Below are 23121 nucleotides of genomic sequence, written 5' to 3'. Positions count from 1 at the left end.
GTGTGAGTATGTAAGCGCGAGCGTGTGTGCGTGCGTGTGAGCCTGTATGCGCTTGTGTCTGTGTGTAAACGCATGTGTGAGCGAGCGTGTGGGTGTTTGCACGTTTGTGTGGGTGTGTCTTTGTGTGCATGTAAGAGAGGATATGCGTAAGCGAACGCGTGTCGGTTTTTGAGCTTGTGCATGCGTCGGTGCGCGCGCGCGTTTGTACGCGTCTTTTTGTGCGCGTGCGCGTATATGAGCGTTCGTGTGTATATATGCGTGTTTGTGCATGTGTGTGCGCCCGCGTGTGTGTGGTGGGGGGGAGGGGCGTGTGTGTGTCGCAGTTGGTTTTGTGCCGCTGACACGGCGATCTCCGAACAGCTTCTCCTAAACCGCAGCCACTGTAAAAAAAAGTAAAAAAAAAAAAGAAAATCGGAAAGGTCAGCCAGACGGCGTGTCGACTCGATGTGTGGTATGTATATCGAGAGCATATGCGCGCGCCTTGTTGACATACATTGTTGACAATTTTCTTAAGTTCGTGTTGACCGCGACCACATTAGATCCGAAAGACCTTCCCTTTTCGAACGAAATTCTCGTCTTGATTGGTCAAGATAAAAGTATCATCCTAAAAATCTCCGAAATTTGCCGAGTGAAGTCACGTTCCTGTTTTTTTTTTTTTATTATCAGAACCAGAAACACACCCAATCTATCACAATACTCACAACAAGGTACCTGGTACAATAGTATAGCAGCTGAGTAAAAAAGAAAAAGAAATCAGTTTCTCGAAATAGACCTTTTTAGAAAAGCAAGCGCCACCTGTGTCACGCAAGGGCTCATGGGAGCTTAGGGCACCTTCAAGACTTAAGATACGGCGGAGGTAGAGGAAGAACAACAACATTCCCGGTGTGCGCAGCAGCAGCGTCAGCCAGAGTCAACCATATTCGAAGCAGACGACAGAGTTCCCTCCCTCAACCCTCAAACCCTCAAAGTTCCCATGCTGCTTTGCGCCTCTCGTTTGGTGGCGCGCGCATCTTTTTAAAATCGCCCATTAAGAGCTGATCAAAGTTGCCAAAGTGCTCCTAATTCATAACGAGGTAGTTGCCGCTAACCCCACCAATGTCCGACAAGCTTTGTTAGACTTTTTTTAAGTAGAATTTCGGGACCCAACAGTTTAAAAACGTAAAACACTACTTCTGACTGTCGCTTTAAGTCGTATATTGCGTTCCCTCTTTGACCAATTCGCTGTGGGAGTAACCCTTCGAAAACAGCGGGCTCAATACTCTACCCACATCGTATACGTGAGTGCGCAGTTCTACATTAGTCGTGTTTTCTTTCACTCCGAGCCGCATTGACATGTAACGATTCTTCTGAGGTTAAACCCATACTTGTTCGGGAAACATGTGTGCACAGCCGCATGTGTTCAAACAAAGTCGTCCTCAATTCTGCGGTCTTATAAATTAGAGCCGTTTCCGCGTTCCAGTAGCTCATGCAGTCCGTGCACAATAACTTCCTTTCACTGATCGTGGAGAGAGGCAGTCCACAATGACCTGTCGTAGGGCTCAGTCGTTTCTCGTGGCAGCGTGCTCGGGAATTCTCTGGATGTCCCTCTTAATCGCAGCGCGGTTCGTAGTGGATCAGACGACGTTGGATGTCATCTGCAGTGAGTCTGCGACGTATTTGCACGTCAGTTAGAGAAATAGTGTTTTGGGGCAAGTAATAGTTTGGGGCACGAGCTGGATGGGGTGCTGGAGCAGCAGTTTGGGGGCAACTTCTGTAAAGTGTTAGAATACTTGTAGGAAATTCTGGGACCTTTTCATGGTCGTTATAACACAACAGTTCGGCCATTCCAGCCGAAACCCGCCAGAGGTGTAGCTCGACCCTCTTAGATTTAGTAGCAAAAAGAAGAAGAAAAAAACACAAAAAAACAAGGAGTTGTGTGCATTCCCTTAAGGGTGTGTACGTAGGATTATGGTAAGTAAGACATAATCTTCTTTTCTTTCTTTTCTTCATGTTTTTCTTTTGAATATTTTGTTTTCTTGCACATTGGGGCGCCCCGTACTTTGTAATTATAAAAGTTACGAAGTTGTTACAATGAGAAAATCTCTTCCCTTCGGTCACCTGATATCGTAGACGCTTTCAGAACATTTGATAGATCGTTCGATGGTTCGTGTCAGATTTCGATAGATCGCCCGCAAAAAGTCGTGAATGAACACAACTTCTTTCTTTATTTTGTTCATTGCGCATCTTCGGAGACGCGTTTTTCTTTCGCCCCCACTGTGAGAGGGTGAAGAAGCACAGTGCTGCCTTCATGTGTCGAAGATGAGCCTTAACTTGCGGAAAGAAAACAAACACAAATGTATCGTGTGGGGCTACACGAACTGCCCATATCTTGGGTTGCAGTTTCTGCTTTCTTCTAATCTTTTTCGAGGACGCAAAAGGCGATAGTGGCTCTTTCATCCTCTCACATTGGGGGTAAAGGAAAAACGCGTTTCCCAAGATGCAGAATGGACAAAATTAAGAAAAATTGGTGCTCCTTCGCGAATTTTTTGCAGACAGTCTATCGAACGGACTTTTGTTCTGAAAACGGCTGCGATATCTGTTCACCGAAGGGAACAGATGTTCTTATTGGGACAACTTCGTAGCTTTAATAATTAAAAAGTTAACTAATGGTTCTTAGGTAATTAATCATTAGACGGTTGAGCAACATATGGCCAAGAACGTCCGTTATCAGGACTACATTACCGGGAACGAACATGCTACCATTGGGTTTTGTCTCTTTTATCCGGAAATCGTCATCCGTATCCGGACAGCAAGTACGGGGAACAATCTCCCAGGACCTAGCTCACTCTGTTTCGCTAATCCGGAAAAGTGCCAACGTCCTCTGTCCCTGCACTGTTAAAACAGAGCTTCACCACATAGCACGCTCATAGCCAATCATCATTCCGAATGATATCATTCTGTGTATTGATTTGTTGAAAATGGGAGGAGGCGCCTATTTGGGACAGATTATCTTGTCCCAGATAGGCGCCTCCCCTCTGTTTTGAACAAATCAGTACACAGAATGATATTATTCGGAATGATGGTTCGCTAGCAGCGTGCTATGAGGTGAAGTTCTGTTTTAACAGTGTGGCATGTGCACTCTTAAAAAAGAACTTCATCTAATAGCACGCTCCTAGCAAACCATAATGTCGAGTGATATCGTTATCTGCCCTGATTTGTTGAAAACGGGGGGGGGGGGGGCGTACGCCTTTTCTGTGACAATTATGAACAGCATAAGTGTCACAAAAATGGCGTACGCCTCCCGTTTTCAACAAACCAGGGCAGATAACGATATCATTCGAGATTGATGATGGTTGGCTAGGAGCGTGCTATGCGGTGAAGTTCATTTTTAAGAGTGTGCTGCGTTCGAATTATTCCGGGAAGGGGGCACGTCTCACGGGGGCGTTCTGTACTGTTTGACTCCCCTTTTTTCAGAGGTCACTCCCTTTTGGTGTGTGTGGGCACACGGTAGAGATGGTAGACGATCAGCTGAAGAGGTGCCCTGTACCCACCGGGCGAGGAAACCCACGTGTGAACGTCAATGTCCACAGGCCGTCTGAAAGCATCGCCCGCCTTTTGGCCTATGCCAAAGGCATTTGCTAAGAGACAAAAACATGTGCGCGGGACCATCTTTCTGAGACATTGCCCTTCTTTCAACAGCAGGCTGACGCAGCGGGTGCCGTCGCTGTGACTAAAAATTTTGTCCCACCCAGTGCCTACTAATTTCAAGCAGCTCACTCCGGCTGAATCTTTGAAGTAAGATCTTTTCTTGGTTTCCTTTTCTGGAGCTATAAAGTAGTGATGGCCACTAACTACTTCTACAGTAGTTTAACTATAACTACTAACTACTTCGCGATGGAGTAGTTTAACTAGTAGTTCAACTACTTTTCAGGGGAGGTAGTTAAAACTACTTCTTCAACTACATCTCTAACTACTTAACGTTGTCCATCGACACGAATCCCCTTCTATAGTGTTCTTGGACACCTAAATATGAATCACAAGCAGTGATAAAAGTGGAGATTTAGTACACATGCACGGCACAATTGCTCTGCACCTCCGTTCTCATCAAGCAATCAAGGTATCAAGGTAATCAATCGTCAATCAAGGTAAAAGTCGGAAGCACAATCGTGCCGTAAAGCTTGCGGCAAAATCGGAAGTAGTTGGCGCCTGCAGTAACCTAACTACAGTAGTTAACTACCTGAAATAGTAGTTTAACTAGTAGTTGCACACTACATTTCTGCAAGTAGTTGATAACTACTTTTTAACTACAATCAGGTAGTTTAACTAGTAGTTTAACTACATGTAGTTAACTACTGGCCATCACTGCTATAAAGACGTCTTCCAAATTTTCGAAGTTTGCTTGGTCCGTTTATCCGGAAATTCGTTATACGTACGAAAAGGGACGACTCCGACGAAGTGTCCGGATAATCGAGACATGACTCTATTGAGGAGGTATAAGGTTGATGACATTGTCAACTGCGGAACGTGCTTGCCGGAAGCCAGTTATGACCGCAGGAAAGAATCGGGTTCTCTGAAAATACCAGTTCATTCGTGCGGACACCATTCGGTCCATACATCGCCGACATCGCCGGTGAGGGCGATTGGTCGGAAGCCATCAATGGCGTGTGGAGACTTGCCTGGCTTCAGAGGCGGCGCTATGATTCCATTCTGTCTGAAATACACCATTCCGCAATATCAACCATTGTAGAGCCTGAGGAGGGCGTGTCGGTTATGGAAGCGTAGATTTTGGAACGCCTTGGACGTAATACCATCAGGCCCAGGAGGAGTGTGAGGGGGTGGTTTCCTTTAGGCAGCTCTCCAATCCCATGAAGGAGAACTGTAGATCCAGAGATTGCTGCTGTGAAGATTCCATCAGGACGACCGGTTTGGCGCAAGCTAATGATCCCTGTGACATCGAGGTCTCCCATGCTGTCGTTAGGCGGGCACAGTATTAGTTTGCAACGTCGAGGCTTATGTGGAATGCAAAGCTGAAACCCTGCAGCAAGAGCTCATTCCACGCCAGAGAGTCACGTGGCTTGGACGTGGTCACGCTGTTGATGTGACAAGCAGATCAACAGCGAGGGTTATCTGGACGATAAAGCTGTTGATGTGGCCAGCAGGTCAACACCTACTCCAATAATCTCCCTCACTCCAAATCACATAACCTTTTTACGTGGAATGAGCGCTGTCCCCTCTGCGCTCCTGATGGACGCGGTTTCCGTTTCGATTCGTTTGCATAGCGAAATTCGGAGATGGATGTTTTAAAGCACGCGCTAGTTTCACAATGATTAAGAAATGAAGTATATTTCAACGAGGACTGTCTTCTATTCTGCCGGCTCGCCCTTGCCCGAGGTCCCCTAATCGGAAAAGTTGAATGTTCACAACTATGTAGGTGCCCTTCCCGTGAGGATGTGCGCGTGGCCGTGTAACTCGGACGGGTGCCCTCCAGTCTATTGCTCTATCGGAAAAGCACAATTCTCATATCGGACCCCACTCCTGGGAGCGAGGCTAACCGGAAGTCGCGAGTATACGCTAGTAATGAATTACGCTGTTATTTGTAAATTTGTAAGTGAGGTTAGGTTGGAGAGCCTAACAGACGGCGGGGCCATGGCAGAAGCCTTACGACAGGGGAAACAACCGTTGCCACTTCAGCTGCACTTCCGTCTAAGCCTCGTTCCCAGTGCTAAATCTGAGCGTCTCAAATGTTGGATATGGGCCTGTTGCACAGAAGTTTCGTTCGGCGACCCCAGCGCCAACAGTCCTCCTCTAGCGTGGAGCGCCTTTACTAGACGGTCGTGTCCGGCATCATCTCTTTTGTGGAAATCCTTGCGCCACGATTTTTCAGAGCCGCAGTGTAGGGATACATGCCTGTGTACGGAAGAACCTCAGGCTATACGACCACAAATGGCGCTGCAGAATCACTGATCTCTATGTATAAAGGCTGGATCGCGCATAGGAGAGGGGTGAATGGGAGAGAGGTGCGGCAACCGGCCCCCATGTTGAAGGGCCCACTGGCGCCGGCTGCTCCCATAGGAAACAATGGGAAGCGATTTGATCTGGAGTATTTATTGCGCTTTAAACACTCCTCATTGCTGACTAGCACGCATCTTTCTTAGGAATCAGTGTGCTGATGTATTCCAAACGTGCTTTAGCAGTGTTCCTGTAGTTTTTGATGGTAATTGCCTTCCTTATTCTTCTCCGCTGCCTGTACTCCGAATACGAATAGGGTGTGGTAACTGTCGTGCACAGGGCGCATACACATGAAGGTGAATTTGGTGAATGTCAACCTATAAAATTAATTATTTTTACTCAGAAAGGTCCCACACTGTTTGTGATTGTAAGGTACTTCCGCTTTTATATTTTTTGTTTGTTTTCGTTTGTTGTTCGGTTTTCGTGTGGTGTTCCGCGGTTTTCGTTCGTTATTATGTGGTTTGGTATTATACGGTTCTCGTTTGACTTTTTCCATTATTGTATTATGTTCTACGAGTGTTTCTGCGTGTATTGCACAACACACAACCTCGATCCTTATTCTGAATAGGGGCTCATTATTTTATTCACCACATGACCACCAGCAATGGGGTGGTGTACGGACCCTGGCGATGAAACTCCCCATTCCTCAACTTAAAATAACGTTATTGTCACGAGTGCTTTGCAGTAGTTCAACTGTCAGCGTTGTTCCTAGCTAATCTGTAACACCCGAGGTTAACACAGCAGTTTATTTACTTCCACCACAGATTAAAAGAACAGTGGAACTAATTGGCACATTAGCGTAGGTTCTGCATCCGGTTTTTCGGCACAGCTGAGCGACTGTGAGGGGAACCTGCAAGCGCAAGCGCATTGTTTATAGAATATACATGGCCTTGAGATTTGTAGGAGCAGCCACACATACACGCAACGGCACCAGCGAAGTAGCAATGCAAACAAGTCCGAGTTGTCAGATGCATGCGATACGAATAAACAGATTTTTCCTCAAAATAAAGAGCTTACCTGTGAAAAATTATCCCTCTTTCTTTGTCCGTGTGAAGTGTACTCAAAGCTGCAACAAACTGGCATGACATGCCCTTTAGTTTAAAGTAAATCTTAAAAAATACGGGTAGCCTCGCTTGAACTAAATGCAGACGACAGAATGCGTTGGGCCCACCAATATGGCGGCTGGTGACCACGCTGTGGAGCACCCTATGCGGGATCCAGCCTATACTATAGAGATCAGTGTGCAGAATACGGTTCGGAGTGCCCCCAGACGTCGTAAAACAGGCCCATGTGTCTTGCTTACTGCTCTGTAGACGAAAGCGTGCTGGACATATTCAATGCATTCTTGGCAGGTCCTGATCACATGTCACAGCAAACGACAGCGCACACGTGACCCTAAAGATGGCTGCGCCCGTGATTTGAGGCCAAGCCTTTTGTATACAAACACGTTTGCTGTTTCTGTGCGCCGTTTCGGACGTCTTTTCACCACGGAAATTATTTTAAACTCATAATCTTGTAGTAAAACGCGCAGTACTGTTGATCACTTCCTAAGATGTGATGACGACCCCGCGTAATACGCGCTGAGCGGATGCGATGTACTAACCTAAACTTATACTTAAACTAAACTTAAACTCGTTCTCGTTGTGGCCTTCAAACTCAGGGAAATGTGTTTCCAGTCTGTGCCTAGCTAGCTTGCCTATTACTCATTTCTTCTACGGGTTACCATCTCGCTTATGAGGCACCCTGTAGTTCACGGTGGCAAAATACATTTATCCCTTGGCTTTATGCAGATGGCAGTACGTCGGCAAGCACTAAGACTTACTAAACAGGGTCACATGACCTCAAAATGACATTTTCTATGGCGTGTGGCCAGGACAAAATGGCGGTTTTGCAAAGAAAAAGAAAAACAAAACACCCGCTTGATGGTCGTTACAGATATGAAGGGTTTTGTGTTAGCCCTGTGATGTAAATGAACAACAAACGCAACATCTATGGTACTCTTATAGTGTGTTTTAATAAAAATATAGAAGCGGTAAAAAACACCCTGTACGTAGTGAGCGTGTCACTGTGAAAACGTTTTGTCTTCCAGACATGTCATCAGAGAAGAAGGACGTCCTGAGAGAGGGGGTTAGGAAATGCGAGAACATGATTCCTCGACAGGTGAGCTTACAATATGTCGAGAAAATGGAAAATTAATAAAAGTTTCAATGTGGGACGTTACTAGGTACGGGAAGCTGGAGACAAACATAAGGCTGCTTGCTTGAAAGAGGTCACAGGCGATACCCTTGGAAAAGACGTTGAAGAATACTTCTGCAAGAAACGGCATCTCTTCACAAGTGTAAGCGATGTGCTGCAAGCGAAACGCAGCATGCAGCGTAACGTGCAAAGCTGATCATATAACAGTGCCGCTTTGCCCTTTGCAATCTTAATACGGTAACTGTAATTCACGCCGAGTGAATTGCATTTCATGTGTTTCAGTTCATCAAGTGCATTGTGGAACACCGCGAAGACTTCAAGGTGAGAGTGGCTGGGAAGGCACGACAAGGAACCGTGATGTGTTTTTTCTTTTTCCTTCGGTGGAATTCTCGAAAACGTAGAACGCCTATCTATGTATTGTAAATTATTTCGGCTATCAAAATTTCCGCCACGCACAATGGTAGGCTTCGCGCGGTTATCGGGAGTTCCTGAAGCGACTAGACCGTGACGCTAATAATAATAATAATTAGGAGTAGATTTCACTGTATAACGCTGTTGTGAATCGAGGCATACTCTATTTCCTCTCGTGAAAATATGATGAGAATGAAGGCCATTGCAATATGTGTGCATGTCAGCTTTACTGAGCGTTAGTAAGGCCTATGTGTGAGAGGTTGTAAGGGTAGAGTAACCCCCTCAGCGCTCTGTCCAGCTCACGTGTACTCAAATAACGTAATTTTGTAGTTTATTAATTTATTAATTATATCATATCGATATACCCTGCGGCTACACAAGGTGGCGTTGTGTAGCGAAGAGTAGAAATCCATAGGAAAATACATAGCCAGCTCACTTGAGCAACTTGAAAGAGAGAGAGAGAGAGAGAAAAAAAAGAAGGAACGAAAGAGAAACAGATAACAAAGCCAAGTCCCAATAATGACCACCTTGGCAGAAAATCGCGCTAGGCATTTGGACTGGTATCACTAGAGCGAGAGAGGAGACCAGGAACACTGCTCCATTGAGGTGTTTGGTTTGACAAAATAATAATAATAAATAGACGATAAACAACTGTAAGCATAACCTTAAACATGCTATCTAAAAACTGAAGCGCAGCTCTGCATTTAGTAGAAAAATTATAACAGGAAAATAAGGGGACAATTATAGCAAGTTTCAAAACATGAGTTGTCTTGCAAAGCCTTCCCTTTCAGCCATGTTTCTTTTTTTTTCTTTTTTTTTTCTTTTCAGAAAATGTCTGTTCGACTGTTACCAGCTGAGAGCGCAGCCGTGAGGGACGCACAGGTGAGATCTGTGTGTCATTCGTGATCTCGCTGTGAATTGCATTAAATAAGTGGGCTAAACGTATTGATAGAGCTCAGTCAACGGCATCAGTACACTAAAAGGCCTTTAATCCTAATCGACGTGACGTCCTCAGGAACCCTGCCAATCATGGTCGCATCTCCGATGGCCGTAGCCGTAAAAACAAGTCGACGCCAGCCGCACAGGGAGGCACTTACAGCCACAACTTTTTTGTTGTTGTTGTTGTGGTTGGGCACGGCCTGCAGCGGTTGCATGCAACAGAGGACAAAGCGACTCAACAGAAGAGGAGGAAAAAAGCATAGCAAAGCAAATAGCAAAAAAAAAAGAAAAAGAAAGAAGGACGGACGGATGGAGGATAGAGGAGGATGAAGGTTCACCACATAGCACGTTCTTTACCAATCACCATCCCGAATCACATCGTTCTGAACGCTGATTGGTTAAAAACGGGAGAGGCATACGCCTTTTTGGAACACTTATGCAGCTCGAAAAAAAAAAGCGTACGCGCCGCACTTTCCACGCACCGGTAGTGATAAATGTATCATTCTGTGCAGAGGTTGGCCTTCACCGTTCTATGTGGTGAAGCTCTGTCGGAGTGCACGACATATGTCGGCCCAGTTCCCTTAGAAGTCGGCCCATTACGCACATTACCCAAGAGCGTTCGTCGTCACGCTGCCCACCTCTGCGGGGCCGACAACGGCGAGCTCGTGTAGCAGCTGCAGCCGCAGCACCACGACCACCATCACCATCCCACCCACGAGTCGAGCTCTGTTGCTGTTCCTCATCGTGAAACAGGATTGTGTTCGATAGCGATGACGGTCAGGTACACTCTTAAAAATGAACTTCACCTCATAGCACGCTCCTAGCCAACCATTATCTCGAATGATATCGTTATCTGCCCTGATTTGTTGAAAACGGGGGGCGTACGCCATTTCTGTGACACTGATGCTGTTCATAATTGTCACAGAAAAGGCGTACGCCCCGTGTTTTCAACAAATCAGGGCAGATAACGATATCATTCGAGATAATGGTTGGCTAGGAGCGTGCTATGCGGTGAAGTTCATTTTTAAGAGTGTACCACAAAGTGACTACAAAAAGATAAAATCACGTTCCTGATAACCAGTGGAATGCGAGAGAAACTGATGTTCTGAGGCTGGAACAACATAGAAGAGACAGATACAGACAAAGCCTCAAATTGCCTACGAAATCAACGATGAAATATGAAAGTCACTGAAAAGGTTAGCCAGCTGTAGGGATCGAACCCACATCTTCTGGATTACCTTACCTGCATCTTCTGGTTAGAGCCCTGGACCGGTAATCCAGAAGATGTGGGTTCGATCCCTACAGCTGGCTAACCTTTTCAGTGACTTTCATATTTCATCAGTGGAATGCACCATCATTTTGTGTGTCCGTCGAGTGATATAGAAAGGCCGTGTCTCCACCTCGGGTTTCAATAATCGGAAGACATACCGACATAATCGTTCGTGCTGGGTGATGTCGGGTGTATTATCCCTCACAGGCAGTCTTCGATGATCATTGAAACCAATAGTCATTGAACATTTGCGTAGTGCTAAGAAGCGTGTTCACACGATGCAACTTTACTTGCGCGCCACCAGGTTGTACCGGAAGCTCTGGCTGCGCAACCCGAGTTGCAGGAGTTGCACAGCCGATCGCTCCACGAGCGATTCCTCCTGCAGCTCTAGGTGCAACCTGTCAATCACATGGCTCCTCCTTCCAAGCTCGTCAAAATCAGAACAATTGGCTGCCCATGCGCAATTTCCGTGATGAAACTTCCGTGTGTCATACCCCTGTCACACGGGCAGTCTTCAATGATCATTGAAACCAATGACCATTGAAAATGCCTGTAGTGACACCAAGCGTGTGACGTGTCAACTTCCCACAGAGTATTGGATTCAATGTTCCCCGACAGCTTGACACGTTACACGCAAGGTGGCGCTTCACGCATTTTCAATGACGATTGGTTTCAATAATCATTGAAGACTGCCCGTGTGACAGGGGTATCAGTTGTTGCAGATGCAATACGCGGGACGATCAATATATCACTGACTCGTAGAAAAATGTGAAGTCGCAGCGGATTGAACTCGCAACGGGTGGAAGTCTCAGTGCGGATAGGACGAAAATGATGACAATGATGTTTTTTTCGCGCCATCTGGAGCGCTCGCTGACCACCACGACATTCCGTGTTGCTCGCCGTGTGAAAGATGGCACAAAATGATCCGAGGAATGTCTCTGCGACGTCCCTTCGCGGATGTTGTGGACGTCCAGGCGTTGTGCGAGTTTCGTCCAATAGAAGGCTAAAGCGTGTCTAGATGAAACTCGGATAGATTTTGTGGTTCACGTTACAGGGACGTCCGTTGTGATCTGTATTGGGCTGGTAGGAGTCCTTATTGGGATGTTATGCATTCACTGGAAGCGGGCTTCCCTGCATAGCATGTCAACTCTGCAGATGTGCTAGCCTTATAGACCCTTTTCACTTACCTCATTCCGTCCGCCATACTTTTGTGTTCGCACGTGCTCGCACCACAGTTAATGCTGGTAGCGTGCACGCGCCATGCACAAACGTATGGCTGCCACAAGCAGGGCGAAAGGCTATGCCGTCTGCGACAGTGACGTCAGATGAAGAGAGTCTATTGATATTGCCGCGTTGAACTTGATAGAGGTTTACAAACACCATAGATCAGGACATGTGCTCATCTATGCTGTTTGACAGACTCTCCCTTGTTGTACAAATTACTGTCATCAGGCAACAGGAAATGATCACTTGCTGCGAGATAATAAACGCGCCTTCTTTATTAGCTCCCCAATCTAGTTTACATGTACAATAACTGAGATAAACTCAATAGCTAAGCCAGTGGCGGGTCCGGACCCTCGGTTGAGAGGAGGGCGGTTTCTTTGTCGAAGCGCGTAGTGGGGGAGGGGAGAGAGGGAAATTCAATGGATGGAGTAACGTTTTTTTTGTGTGTGTGTGTGTGTGTTTTTTTGTGTGCGTGGCGCAACCATGACATTGTCGCTTGTTGAGCTTCTTCCACAGTGGCATCATTGAGGATACACTCTGAGTTTCTGTGAAATAACCTGGAAACAAACAAAGCAAAGAACATGCTAAATATTTAACAAATGCACAGCCAGTTCATCCGTTGCATATCCCAGGAACCTTGTCCTATCAACCTAACGCTGTCCCATGTAAGCAAATATTCGCAATGACTTGGCCAAAACATATTGTGCAGCGCATCTAAGTCAAACTATTGCTCATTTAAACAACGGTATATAATGTCACATTTAAGTAATTCGAAGTATTAGAATCAGCTGCATAGCTTACTCGCCATGCAGTGCTCTCGCCTGTTCCTCACAAGGTAAGCAGCCACACGCATAGTCAACATGGAGGACAAGGTGTCAATGGAAATTTGCCTTCCCTCCACTTTCAAAGAGCAGTTTCAGCAAGCCACATTTCTGCATTTGTCATCCATATCACGAACGCAAACACCTCGAATTATGAACCGTAAACATGGACATCATGATAAGGATTAACCTCAACTGTCGTGGTGCTTCGTATTCTGCATACTCTACTCGGAAGCTCGGCGTAAACTCATCAAATGGCGCCACGCAGAGCCGTGTATGCCAAAGGGAGTCTGGCCATTAATGGAGCATGCCTATGCCTGGAGCTCCACCCACTTTTTGAGCTCTCTGGCCAATCACGAGCCAAAATACAGTTCGCTATTAACCCCAGGCTATCCAAGCTATATATTACCTGTATTAACTGGGTGCCGACATTTTCGAGAAACTGGATTGGATTAGATTGAATAGGATATTCCCTGACGACCTAGCAACATAATGGATTTGCATCCACTTTTAACGGCGCCATCTGGATGGTGAGGGGCACGCCGGGAAGACGCAGAATAGCAGAAGTAGCAGAAGCAGAAGTGCTTGCTAGCAGAACTGATTGGCCGGCAGAACCGCTAGTTGGAACAGACTGCCGGTATTATACGTATTTTAACTATGAAACATAACAAGACTGAACCAAGAACGGGCAAAGGTGTGTATATGAATAAAAGTATGTCATAAAATGTAAATTTTTGGCAATTTGTAGCGTTTTTCTCGCTATTTGCCTGTGATCGCTGTCGTTACTAGGCCTAACAAGGACGATGAAACATATTATTTTCAGGTAAACATCGACACTGGAGCGTAATTTAAAGGTGATTTGCAAGATAATTGCAACAGAACGTACACTTACGGAATAAAATTGACGTAATTTGTGAAAAAAAATTGCCATGAAATCCTCGCTTCGCCGTTCCAAGCTACGCTGCCATTTTCGGGAAAATTTTGGTGTCATGGCGGTCCGCATAGAAAACAGCAGCCAATGAAAAACGCTCAATTTGATTGACAGGTCGAGCCCCTTTTTTAGGCTCCTCCTAATGGCCAGACTCCCTTTGGCATACACGGCACTGGCGCCACGTATCCACTGTCGCGCGAACGCCTCATGTCACCCGCTCTTTCACTCTTTCTCTCAACACACTTGGAGGAGTGGGAGGAGATTCCTACTTCGCACGCCGACGGACATTACATTTCTGGGACTTCATTACGTGTTCCTTAACAAAAAAAAAACAAAAAAACTAACAACTAGAGCCGCTGTTCAAGGGGCACGTCCCAGGGCTATGTTAGGGACGCTCTTTCTGGGACGTGGGATGTTGGGATATTTTTCGGACATCGAAATAAAGTTTCGTGCTGCCTGGGGAACCTATTTTTTGTAACTTCGGTCGTGCGCTACTGTTGCGGGAACTGAGTTGCAGCAAAACAGTTGCAGCGCGTGAATCGACCCTAACACGTTAACCTTGTCTGGGAACCTTTCATGCGATATATTGACGCGTTCTACGCCTCGTGGAACGCTATATGCGTCTTCAATTGTCATTGGTTTCGGTGATCGTTGAAAATTGCCCGTTGGCAAACAGCCATGGGTATTATGCAATGTAGTTCTGTCTTTAGAGAGCAATCGTCAGGCTCCGCCGCATAACATGCTCAGGGCCAACCAACACACAGAGTGATAGCGTTATCGATGTCGCTTTGATTATAGAGAAGATGCATAGGGCGGTGTGTGACATTTAGCGAACATGTGCCTCCAAAAGTGCACAAATTGTCAGAGATAAGGACATGCCTCTGGATAACGGCTTGCTATATGAGCGTGGTATGCGGTTATCCGTTTAATATTTGACATTTCAGAACGACGTACTCTTTGTTTATTCTGCTTTGCAGGATTGCATGGAAATCTTGTGGAACAATACGCTTGCGTCTTAACAATGGCAGGAGGAAAAGCTACGACGCACGGAGGCACCGTAGCATCTTCCGAAAGAGCAGGGAACAGTAACAAATACGCAGGTTACTGCTGTTAAAAAGTATTCAGTTTTTCGATTCTAAGCAAATAAAGTTGAGCCTGATGAGTTCTGATGTTTATTGTAATAAACACTGTAAAATGCGATAGATTGTGAATAATCTGCATGGAACGACATTTCTACGTAAAAACGTTGCCATCACAACATCTAAAAACAAGAAGTAGCACTCGAAACCTGCCTTATGAATTATGCTAATCGCTATCCAGTAAGTTATGCGAGTCGCTATCCTCAGTCGCTATCCAGTCCTTCAATGGAAAACGGAAGTCTGAGCTACGACGATCTTGGCATTCGGCACGCTGTTTCACAGAAGTTGGTATTACAAGGTGCATTCTTTTCGCTTGCACCTCCTGCACCAGATCTGAACTGGGTCATTTGCGTGCTGCACTTTCCTGTTGAAAAGAAAAGCATTACTAACAAAGTTCCTTTCAGCTGGAAAGTGCAACTCCCGAAAACCCGTCTTGCGTGGAGTCCAAGATAGTGCAGTCAAGTGCAAGTCAAGTGCGCTTACAGTTTGTGTGAGCATTTTCGTGCTTGTCTTTCACCATCTTTCCGAACATCCGCGTGAATCATGATGGCATACGTCTCGACATCACCCGAAGTCCGCACCTTCCCCCTACATCACCCCCTCACCCGAAGTGCCTGTAACGGTGCTGAACGCTGCCTAAACAGCAACTGGCTAGATAGCTATACAAACAACAATCGCTGGATGTGAGGTTTCGCCAGCTGCCGAGCGACGAATCGCGAAGGCAGCTGGGGGCGCTCGGCGGTAGCGTCCCGTAAGGCGTCCCTAAAATGTCCCTCTGGATGTTCACAGGATTGCCAGAAGGATGTCTCAATATGGAAGTGAGTGGTTGTTTCGTCGCCCTGTTTCTGTGTTGCGTGTGCACTCTATTATGAATATGTCACAATATGTTGCATTGGCAGTCCTATAGTCATCCAAGTTACGTCATAGAGACAAATCTTGGACGTCCTCGGAACATCACGTTGTCCATTAAGTAACGATGGTAGAAGTGCGAGGGTGCATGCGAGGTGGTACATTGTAAAAAAACGACGATAAAACCTGAGACACGAAACAGAAAAATGACAACACGACACGTTCTCAAGCTCAGCAACCCATTTAACCCATTTAACTCATAACCCATTTAAATGGGTTGCTGAGTGAGAACGTGTCGTGTTGTCTTTTTTCTCTTCCGTGTCTCAGGTTTTATCGTCGTTTTTTTACCATTAAGTAACATCTTGCGGTTGATAATGTCTCGTGGTTTGCTGGGATGGCCATCAGTAATTTGATGACAAACACGCTTCCACAGCAATGTATGGATATGAAATGTTGTCAGCTGCGTTTCAAGGGTATAGAATACGGGTGGGACCCAGTAACCCCTTCCTACACTTAGCTGTACCATCGCTAGATCTTCCTTCGCCTAGTGCAGTTGGAATATATAACTGGGTGTTGTGAGCTTGTGTTGCGTTTCTGTATGTGTTCTAAGCCTCAACGACTAATAGGTTATATTTGCATAGCGCCGCGTCTGGATATGACGAGGGTAGTATGTTTTCTATACTCCTATACTCAAATCGAATGCTTTTTTTCAGCATGCTAGTGTGCCTGGTTGTCGTGCATACGTTTTAATACGAGCGCATATTCCTAACACGTAAAATATCCTTTCAGTGTATGTGAGAACTGTGAATTGCATTCTAACCATTCACTTTAATGCGCGATTGTGAACCAGCCTACACACAGCCTATTTGTAAATATTGGAAGCAATTGAAAAGCGTGCTGTATGACAAAGTCAAATACGCATCGTTAAGGGTGTAGACGAAAACACACTAGCGACGGAGTTTTGTGTGGTACTAACAACACCGACAGTTGCCTCGACGACTCCGGTACATAGCAGTTTGAAATTCACCAGGATTGGCTCAGTTCACCGGAGGTTATGCACCGTGACTTCACACCAATCGAGCTAAAGAAAATTGTGAACGCCGGCTCGTCCCCGGGACTCGATGACCTATGCCGCACTGCGAAACAGTCACCAGCGGTCACTCCATGCTCTACTCCATGCATGTGTATAACACTTCTTGGTAACAGGGATCTCTACCACCTACCTGGAGGCATTAGTTGTTCCTATCCTAAAACCCGGTTCCAAATCCATCCTATCCACCTTTCGCCCTGTGAGCATGACAAGCTGTCTGGGAAAACTGACGGAGAGAAAGGTTTTGCATCGCTTCGACTGGCGGCTGGAACAGCAATGTGTGTCCCCTCACGACATAGCTGGATGTCGTCGACACAGAAACTCCATTGATCCAGCTCTCGACCTTAGTCTCTACACTTCAACATGCTCGTGCTCATCGGCGGATCGTCATATCGATTTTCCTGAACATGAAGCGCGCATGTGATACCGTCTCGCACAATTGCGTGCTTCACGCCTTTTTTTTTTTCTTGGGGGGGGGGGGGGGGTTGTCCGGTGGACTCTTCATCTAGCTCAAAGACCTCCTTACGGACCAAACTGTCGCTGTCAGGACATCGCAAGGCCAAAGCCCTAAGCATTCTGTTCATCATAGGGTCCTTGAAGGAAGCATTCTCAGCCCGACACTCTTCTCTCTCTCTCTCTCTCTTTCGCATTGAACATACCCCCCACCCCCACCCCCCACCAGGGAACGGGGGTAGTTGACGTTCGTCCCCCAACATTAGTATTCCTCTTCCCCAGTTACGCGCTTCGACAAAGGAACCCCGCCCCCACCCCCACCCTCACCCACACTCAAGCGAGGGTCTGAATCCGCCGCTGAGAGAGGGTGACGAGACGTGAGAACGAATCGCTGAAGACTGATCGCAATTACATCTCTGTGACGCCACATCGTCACGTTTAATGACGTGCAAAGGATGCAGCGCCTCACTTTATCCAGCTATCGAACTGCCGAGTTACGTATCCTTGTGCACTGCCACTGGGCGGCGCCAGGTGTACCTCATTCGTACTCCGTTCGTTCACGTTCTCTCGGCTCGGCGCATCTCTCGGCACATAGGCTCGGAAAAATCCTTTGTTTGAACGAAAACAAGAAAAAATCGTTTCATAGACTGTTCAAAGCTAGATTTCTACGACTTCTACTGCGAGTAGGTATGCAATTTTCTTTGCTTAGTGTAACAACAAAGTCTATCTGCCAAAGTGCCCCAAGAACACTCGCGGTCCTCAGGACGTCCTCAAAGTGTCGTTGGGTCCTCATCCGTGATGGGTTGTCCGGAAGAGGTCCACAGACTGCCATTTGGGTATATTGTGGATGTTGAGTCCTGGGACTTCAACCGCGGGAATATCGTGGCATAGCCCCTTGAGCGTAGCTCGCTTGCAAGCGTACCCTTGTATTTCTTGCTATAAAAGTTGCCGAAATTAGCCTTCCGGCATTTGATGCAAAAAGTGTCATGTGACAAGTTTCGAAGGTCAACCGTGCGCACAATGCAGCAAAACTGTGTGGCACCATTTGCAATCTAGAACGTGTTGCAACTTTGACTTTAGGGGGCTGTCATTACCAAACATATGAAAGGGCGTCACACATCAACCACCACTCATGCAACCATCCTCCACGCCTCCAACCACCACTGCACGCAATGACAACCTTGCATTGGTAATCAATAGAGCATTCACACGTCATTAAAAGTTTACACACGGAAAAGATACATGCCACCATAAAAGGGAGGCCCAGCGCTAAGTTGATGCATGGTTACGCGGGCCTTACGTAACGAGCCCCCATAGTTAACGAAGCCCAAGCTGTTAGACGGGCTATGACCCTGTCTGTGGCGTTCGTCGCCGCTTCGCGACATCTCCAGTGGGTGTGGGTGGATGCGTCTGGCATTCCTTTCCTTAGGTGATCTGGGGTAGCCGGCCCTCGTGATGAGAGCTACAATCCCCATTTTTTTCTTTCAATCATCATCATCATCAGTTAACGAAGCGCAGGCATGAAGAACTCTCAACCAATAGATGCATATTGGTGTCGTAAAGAGGTGTTTCATCAGAGCGGTCGCGGCATGTATACCTCGTTCCACATCGGTTATTATGTAATAGGGATGTCGATGAAGTGGATGAAGCACACATGACAGATGATGAGCAGAGCATACAGGAAGACTCTGTGGCTGTCCTGAGGTCATGATATTACACATGATATTACACGTTACGTTAACATTACACACACATGTAGTGACCATTACGATCTTCTGAGTTTGCGAATAACAAGAAAATAAACGTATACCTGGCGTATCCCGGGCTGGAATATTATCTTCGGGTTCATGGTCTGCGTCAACTGACTCTGACTCATGTCCACCCATAATACATGATATTTTGTGCTTAAAACATTTGTCGGGAGAGCTGGAATTTTCAAAGCTGGTTGATGTGTTACCAACACTGTGTGAAAAATGGCAGTGTATGCCTGACAACGGATACACGGATATACCAAATTTGAACAGCTTCTGTAATAATAATAATAATAATAATAATAAGTCGTGACTTTACTATGGCAAGGCAACTGTGATCATGAGCGAAACAGAAGATTTTGACTTTGCCCCCCCCCCCCCAAAAAAAACAACAACAACAAAGAAACAAAAAAACATTCTGTTATACAATGACTGGCTGTCATTCATCACTGGCAACCAAAAAGACGAAGGGGAAAAAAAAAAGGTGAAAGACAATTGGATGAGGTACCCTCAGCAGCTTGGGGGTACGCACTCTCATCCCTGGGTGGTAACGACGAAAGGTCAGCAGGTTCTGTAGAAGAAAAGAAAAAAGAAACAACAAGAAGAAAACACCATAGCTTAAGTTTCGAGCATCAACATTTCTTGAGCTCTCGATACCACTGCCATTCACAGCCATGATACCTCTGATACCATTCCATGACCATTGGTTCCAAAGGCCACTGAAAACTGCCCATGTAACAGGTGTATTAGACTATAACATCTTTGCGACGATGCGTATATATCGATCAACTTCCACGAGATGGCTTCTCCTTGACAACCCACACCCTTTTCGGTGCCTCCAATTTTGTCTTAGACTCCGACGACCAGACCTGTACCCTCGAGCAATTCGATACAACGTCATCTTCCGAAGAAAAACCATATATTTGCATGGAGAATGCGGCTAACGTTAAAGCGGCATCTGGGAAATATTACAATCTATCCGGCGGTCTCGGGGAGACAATCTGCCAGAGCAGATTGATGCGCCGCGGTGGCTTTGCCCGAAGGCTCGCATGGGACCCATCGCTCACAAGCCCCCAAGGGTCTTCAACCCAATTAGGTGACCATCAAACGGGGATCCTCCGCTCTGTGAAGCGATTTGTCGGCGGGCATAGAATGTGGCCTCCACAAGCGAATTGGGCACGGTAGAGAAATTCGTGTGGGAATGTGGCCAGAGATTTCGTAGAGCGGGGGGTGGGTGTGGGGGGGGGGGGGGGGGGGCGTAGGTGTATGCGGACTGTTCCTGGAGAGGAGGAGTTCAAAGCTGTGGGCAAGAAAGTTTGGGGATGTTGGATGGAAAATGAGCGTACGAATCTGAATAATGAGTGAGTGAGTGAGTGAATGAAAAAGAAAATAATTGAGACAATTTGTACCACCAACGTCGAACCCGGCTACTCCACACCGCGTAGACAATTCAGAAAACATACACTAGACTCAGATAGAGAGAGTCACACAAAGATAGAACAGTCAAAAGAAAAGAAGTGAACAGAAACCGAAACAGATGCACAAAAATCAAAACTTATCGTCGGCATCAATATCACACAGGAGCGAGAACAAGGCACGCAGCGCAAACAGATCTTCATGCGGGGGTCGGGCACCCAGAACCGTAGATATAACCCAAGAGGGCGACTGTCTAGGGCCGCGAGCGATCGCTGAAGTTTCGATCGGGTATCAGAGTATCGAGTGCACAACACCAGTATATGCTCTGAATCCTCGATGACACCGCAGTCGGGGCAGTTGGGCCAGTCCGCCTTCCCTACCTTGTGAAACAGCCGAGCAGTTTAGGGAACATTCAGGCGCAGCCGGTGGACAAGGCACTCCATGTAGAACGCGAAAGAGACCGAGGAGTGCGGAAACTTAACTGAAGGTCGATGGTAAACCGCAGAGTGGACCGTGTACTGCCAGAAAACCACAGATTCCTACTGAGCCGCTCTCGAAGGGAATGAAGCATGCATTTCGCGTCCGATCGCGAAAAGAACACTTTCCGCGTGGACGCAAGCTGGTGTGCCGGACACGCTGCATCGTAAGCTGCGTCATTTCGTTGAATTCCGCTGTGACCTGGTACCCAGTGCAATGTCACGTCGTGGCCAGCCGAAGCGGCAGGAGTTGTAAGACGTGGTGACCTCGTATATGGGGGCAAAAATGGCGTCAGACACAAACACATTCTGCAACGCTTGTAGGACAATCTTCGAGACGCTATAAATAATCCATGAAGTGGCACTGGAGGAGGATTCCATGTAGTGGAGTATCAGAACCATTGTATAGAGCTCCACAGCAGTCGAGGTCGTACGGTGCGATAACTTGAGACCTTTTAACAGGGAGGTCCGGGATCACGTAAGCACAAGTAGACCCCGTTGCCGTGCTAGAAGCGTCTGTGAACACAGCCATTCGGTCGCTATACTGGGTCATTAGGTCCAGACTGCACTGACGGGCGACGCAGTCTGGGGACCACGGTGCTAGTAACAGGGCCTTGAAAAATCCATACTAGACTACGCTGTTGGGACGGTGGCCTGTGCGCAAGGATAAGATTCTTATATGCCATTACTGCGTTATGAATGCTTGAAAAACGTCGTCTATGAATGGCTGAAACTAACGGATGATTGAACAGACGCGTACAGAGACGAACGTAATGGCGAAGAGACTCTGTTGCACGTAGCACCTACAAAGGGGCTTCCTAGCCTCAGGTATGGCTACCTTGTTCCGAGTTGCACGTGGTAGACCAAGGCAGACCTTCACGCTTCGAGCAAATATCCTGTGCAAAACTTGCTCAGATGTCGGACACAAGCCATGGAGTGCCGGCAAGTGACACCCAAGCATCTGGCGAATCAAGGCAGAATGGAGCCGAAGCATCGAAGCACAAGATGATCCCCACCGATGGCCTGCCGAAAACTTCAAGACGTTAATACGTGAAGCAGCCTTTTCACGGAGGCTTTAGACCTCTGCTGACCAGGAGAGGCATATGTACAGCACAACATCCAGGAACCGATGTGAGGTTACTCTGCGCACTGGGTTCCCACCGATAGTGAATTGGAAGCCTGCAAGCTTCTTTCTAGTAAATGCTAGGACGACTGTTTTGTCCTGAGACACATCCATGCCACGCTGAGACAGAAATTTGGCCACTATCTCCAGAGATTCCTGAAGCCGACGCTGCATGGCTGGCCATTGCAAGCCTGGCGACCACAAGCTGCGTACATGCTGATATTCACGCGGCGGGAAAGCAAGCCCGGGAGTGAAGCCAGCACTACGTTGAAGAGCAGGGGGCTCAGAACTCCCCCTTGCGGAACGCCCGATGACTCTAGGTGGTATGGTGACTCACTCCACTGTTGGTGCGTAGAAAGATCGACCGCCCCTCCAGGTACGAAGCAATCCACCGAAGAGGTCGTCCGACAACACTCAAGATGCACAATGCAAGCAGCACATGGGCGTGGCTTACAGATCCATAAGCCCTCTTGATGTCCAAAAAAGGCAGCGGCAGTTAACCGGCCACATCCACGCTCGTGCTCAGTGCTCGATACCAGGTCAAGGACGCAATCCATCGTGCATCGCGGTGCCCTAAAACCGGTCATCGCCTGAGGCAGAAGTGCGTTTGCCTCTAGATGCCACTCGGTTGGGATTGTACGCTCTATGAGCTTACACAGGCAGCTTGTCAGGCTGATGGGTCGAAAAGAGTCAAGAGCCATGGGCGACTTTCCAGGCTTCAGCACAGGCACAACTTGCGACACCTTCCATCAGTCTGGGACTCTGCCCTCCCTCCAACTCTCATTAATAAACCGTAGGAGTGCATGTAAGGCTGCAGGACCCAGGTTTGAAACCGCTCGATTCGGTACTCCGTCCGGACCAGGAGAAGGACTCAGACGGGAAGCGCGCAACGCCGTCCGTAGCTCCTGCACCGTGAAGTCCATGTGGCCGGCATCAGTCCCATCTCATCATCGTATATCTTTATGTGTGTGCGTGTGTGTGTGTGTCGACCGAGGTCCCAATGTCTGTATCCAGTTTAACTCTCTCCTGGGAGCTCATATGCTC

At 47.1% G+C, this 23121-nt stretch overlaps 1 protein-coding gene across 2 annotated transcripts; it reads left to right on the top strand.

Moving 5' to 3' along the window:
• The first annotated feature begins 1547 nt into the window (after window positions 1–1547).
• On the top strand, window positions 1548–14935 carry LOC135369318 (uncharacterized). Of its 2 annotated transcripts, none has more exons than XM_064602915.1 (6): window positions 1548–1639; window positions 8078–8148; window positions 8213–8326; window positions 8467–8505; window positions 9424–9477; window positions 14758–14935. In XM_064602915.1, exons 1-6 carry the CDS (start codon window positions 1579–1581, stop codon window positions 14797–14799), a joined length of 381 nt encoding a protein of 126 aa, XP_064458985.1. In that variant the 5' UTR covers window positions 1548–1578; the 3' UTR covers window positions 14800–14935. The 2 variants fall into 2 exon arrangements, with proteins under 2 accessions (XP_064458985.1, XP_064458986.1); XM_064602916.1 differs by lacking the exon at window positions 1548–1639 and adding an exon at window positions 3706–3774.
• The last annotated feature ends 8186 nt before the right edge of the window (window positions 14936–23121 follow it).

Source organism: Ornithodoros turicata, chromosome 9 (genome assembly GCF_037126465.1).
Source record: "Ornithodoros turicata isolate Travis chromosome 9, ASM3712646v1, whole genome shotgun sequence".
In the NCBI taxonomy this organism is placed as follows: Eukaryota; Metazoa; Arthropoda; class Arachnida; order Ixodida; family Argasidae; genus Ornithodoros; species Ornithodoros turicata.
The sequence above is the reverse complement of the archived record's forward strand: the minus strand, read 5'-3'. Positions and strand labels throughout refer to the sequence as shown.

Coding starts and splice junctions, on each gene's coding strand:
- LOC135369318 (XM_064602915.1), top strand. CDS start 1,579: ATGTCCCTCTTAATCGCAGCGCGGTTCGTAGTGGATCAGACGACGTTG. Junction 8,149..8,212: donor AGAACATGATTCCTCGACAG/GTGAGCTTACAA, acceptor GGACGTTACTAG/GTACGGGAAGCTGGAGACAA. Junction 8,327..8,466: donor AACGGCATCTCTTCACAAGT/GTAAGCGATGTG, acceptor CATGTGTTTCAG/TTCATCAAGTGCATTGTGGA.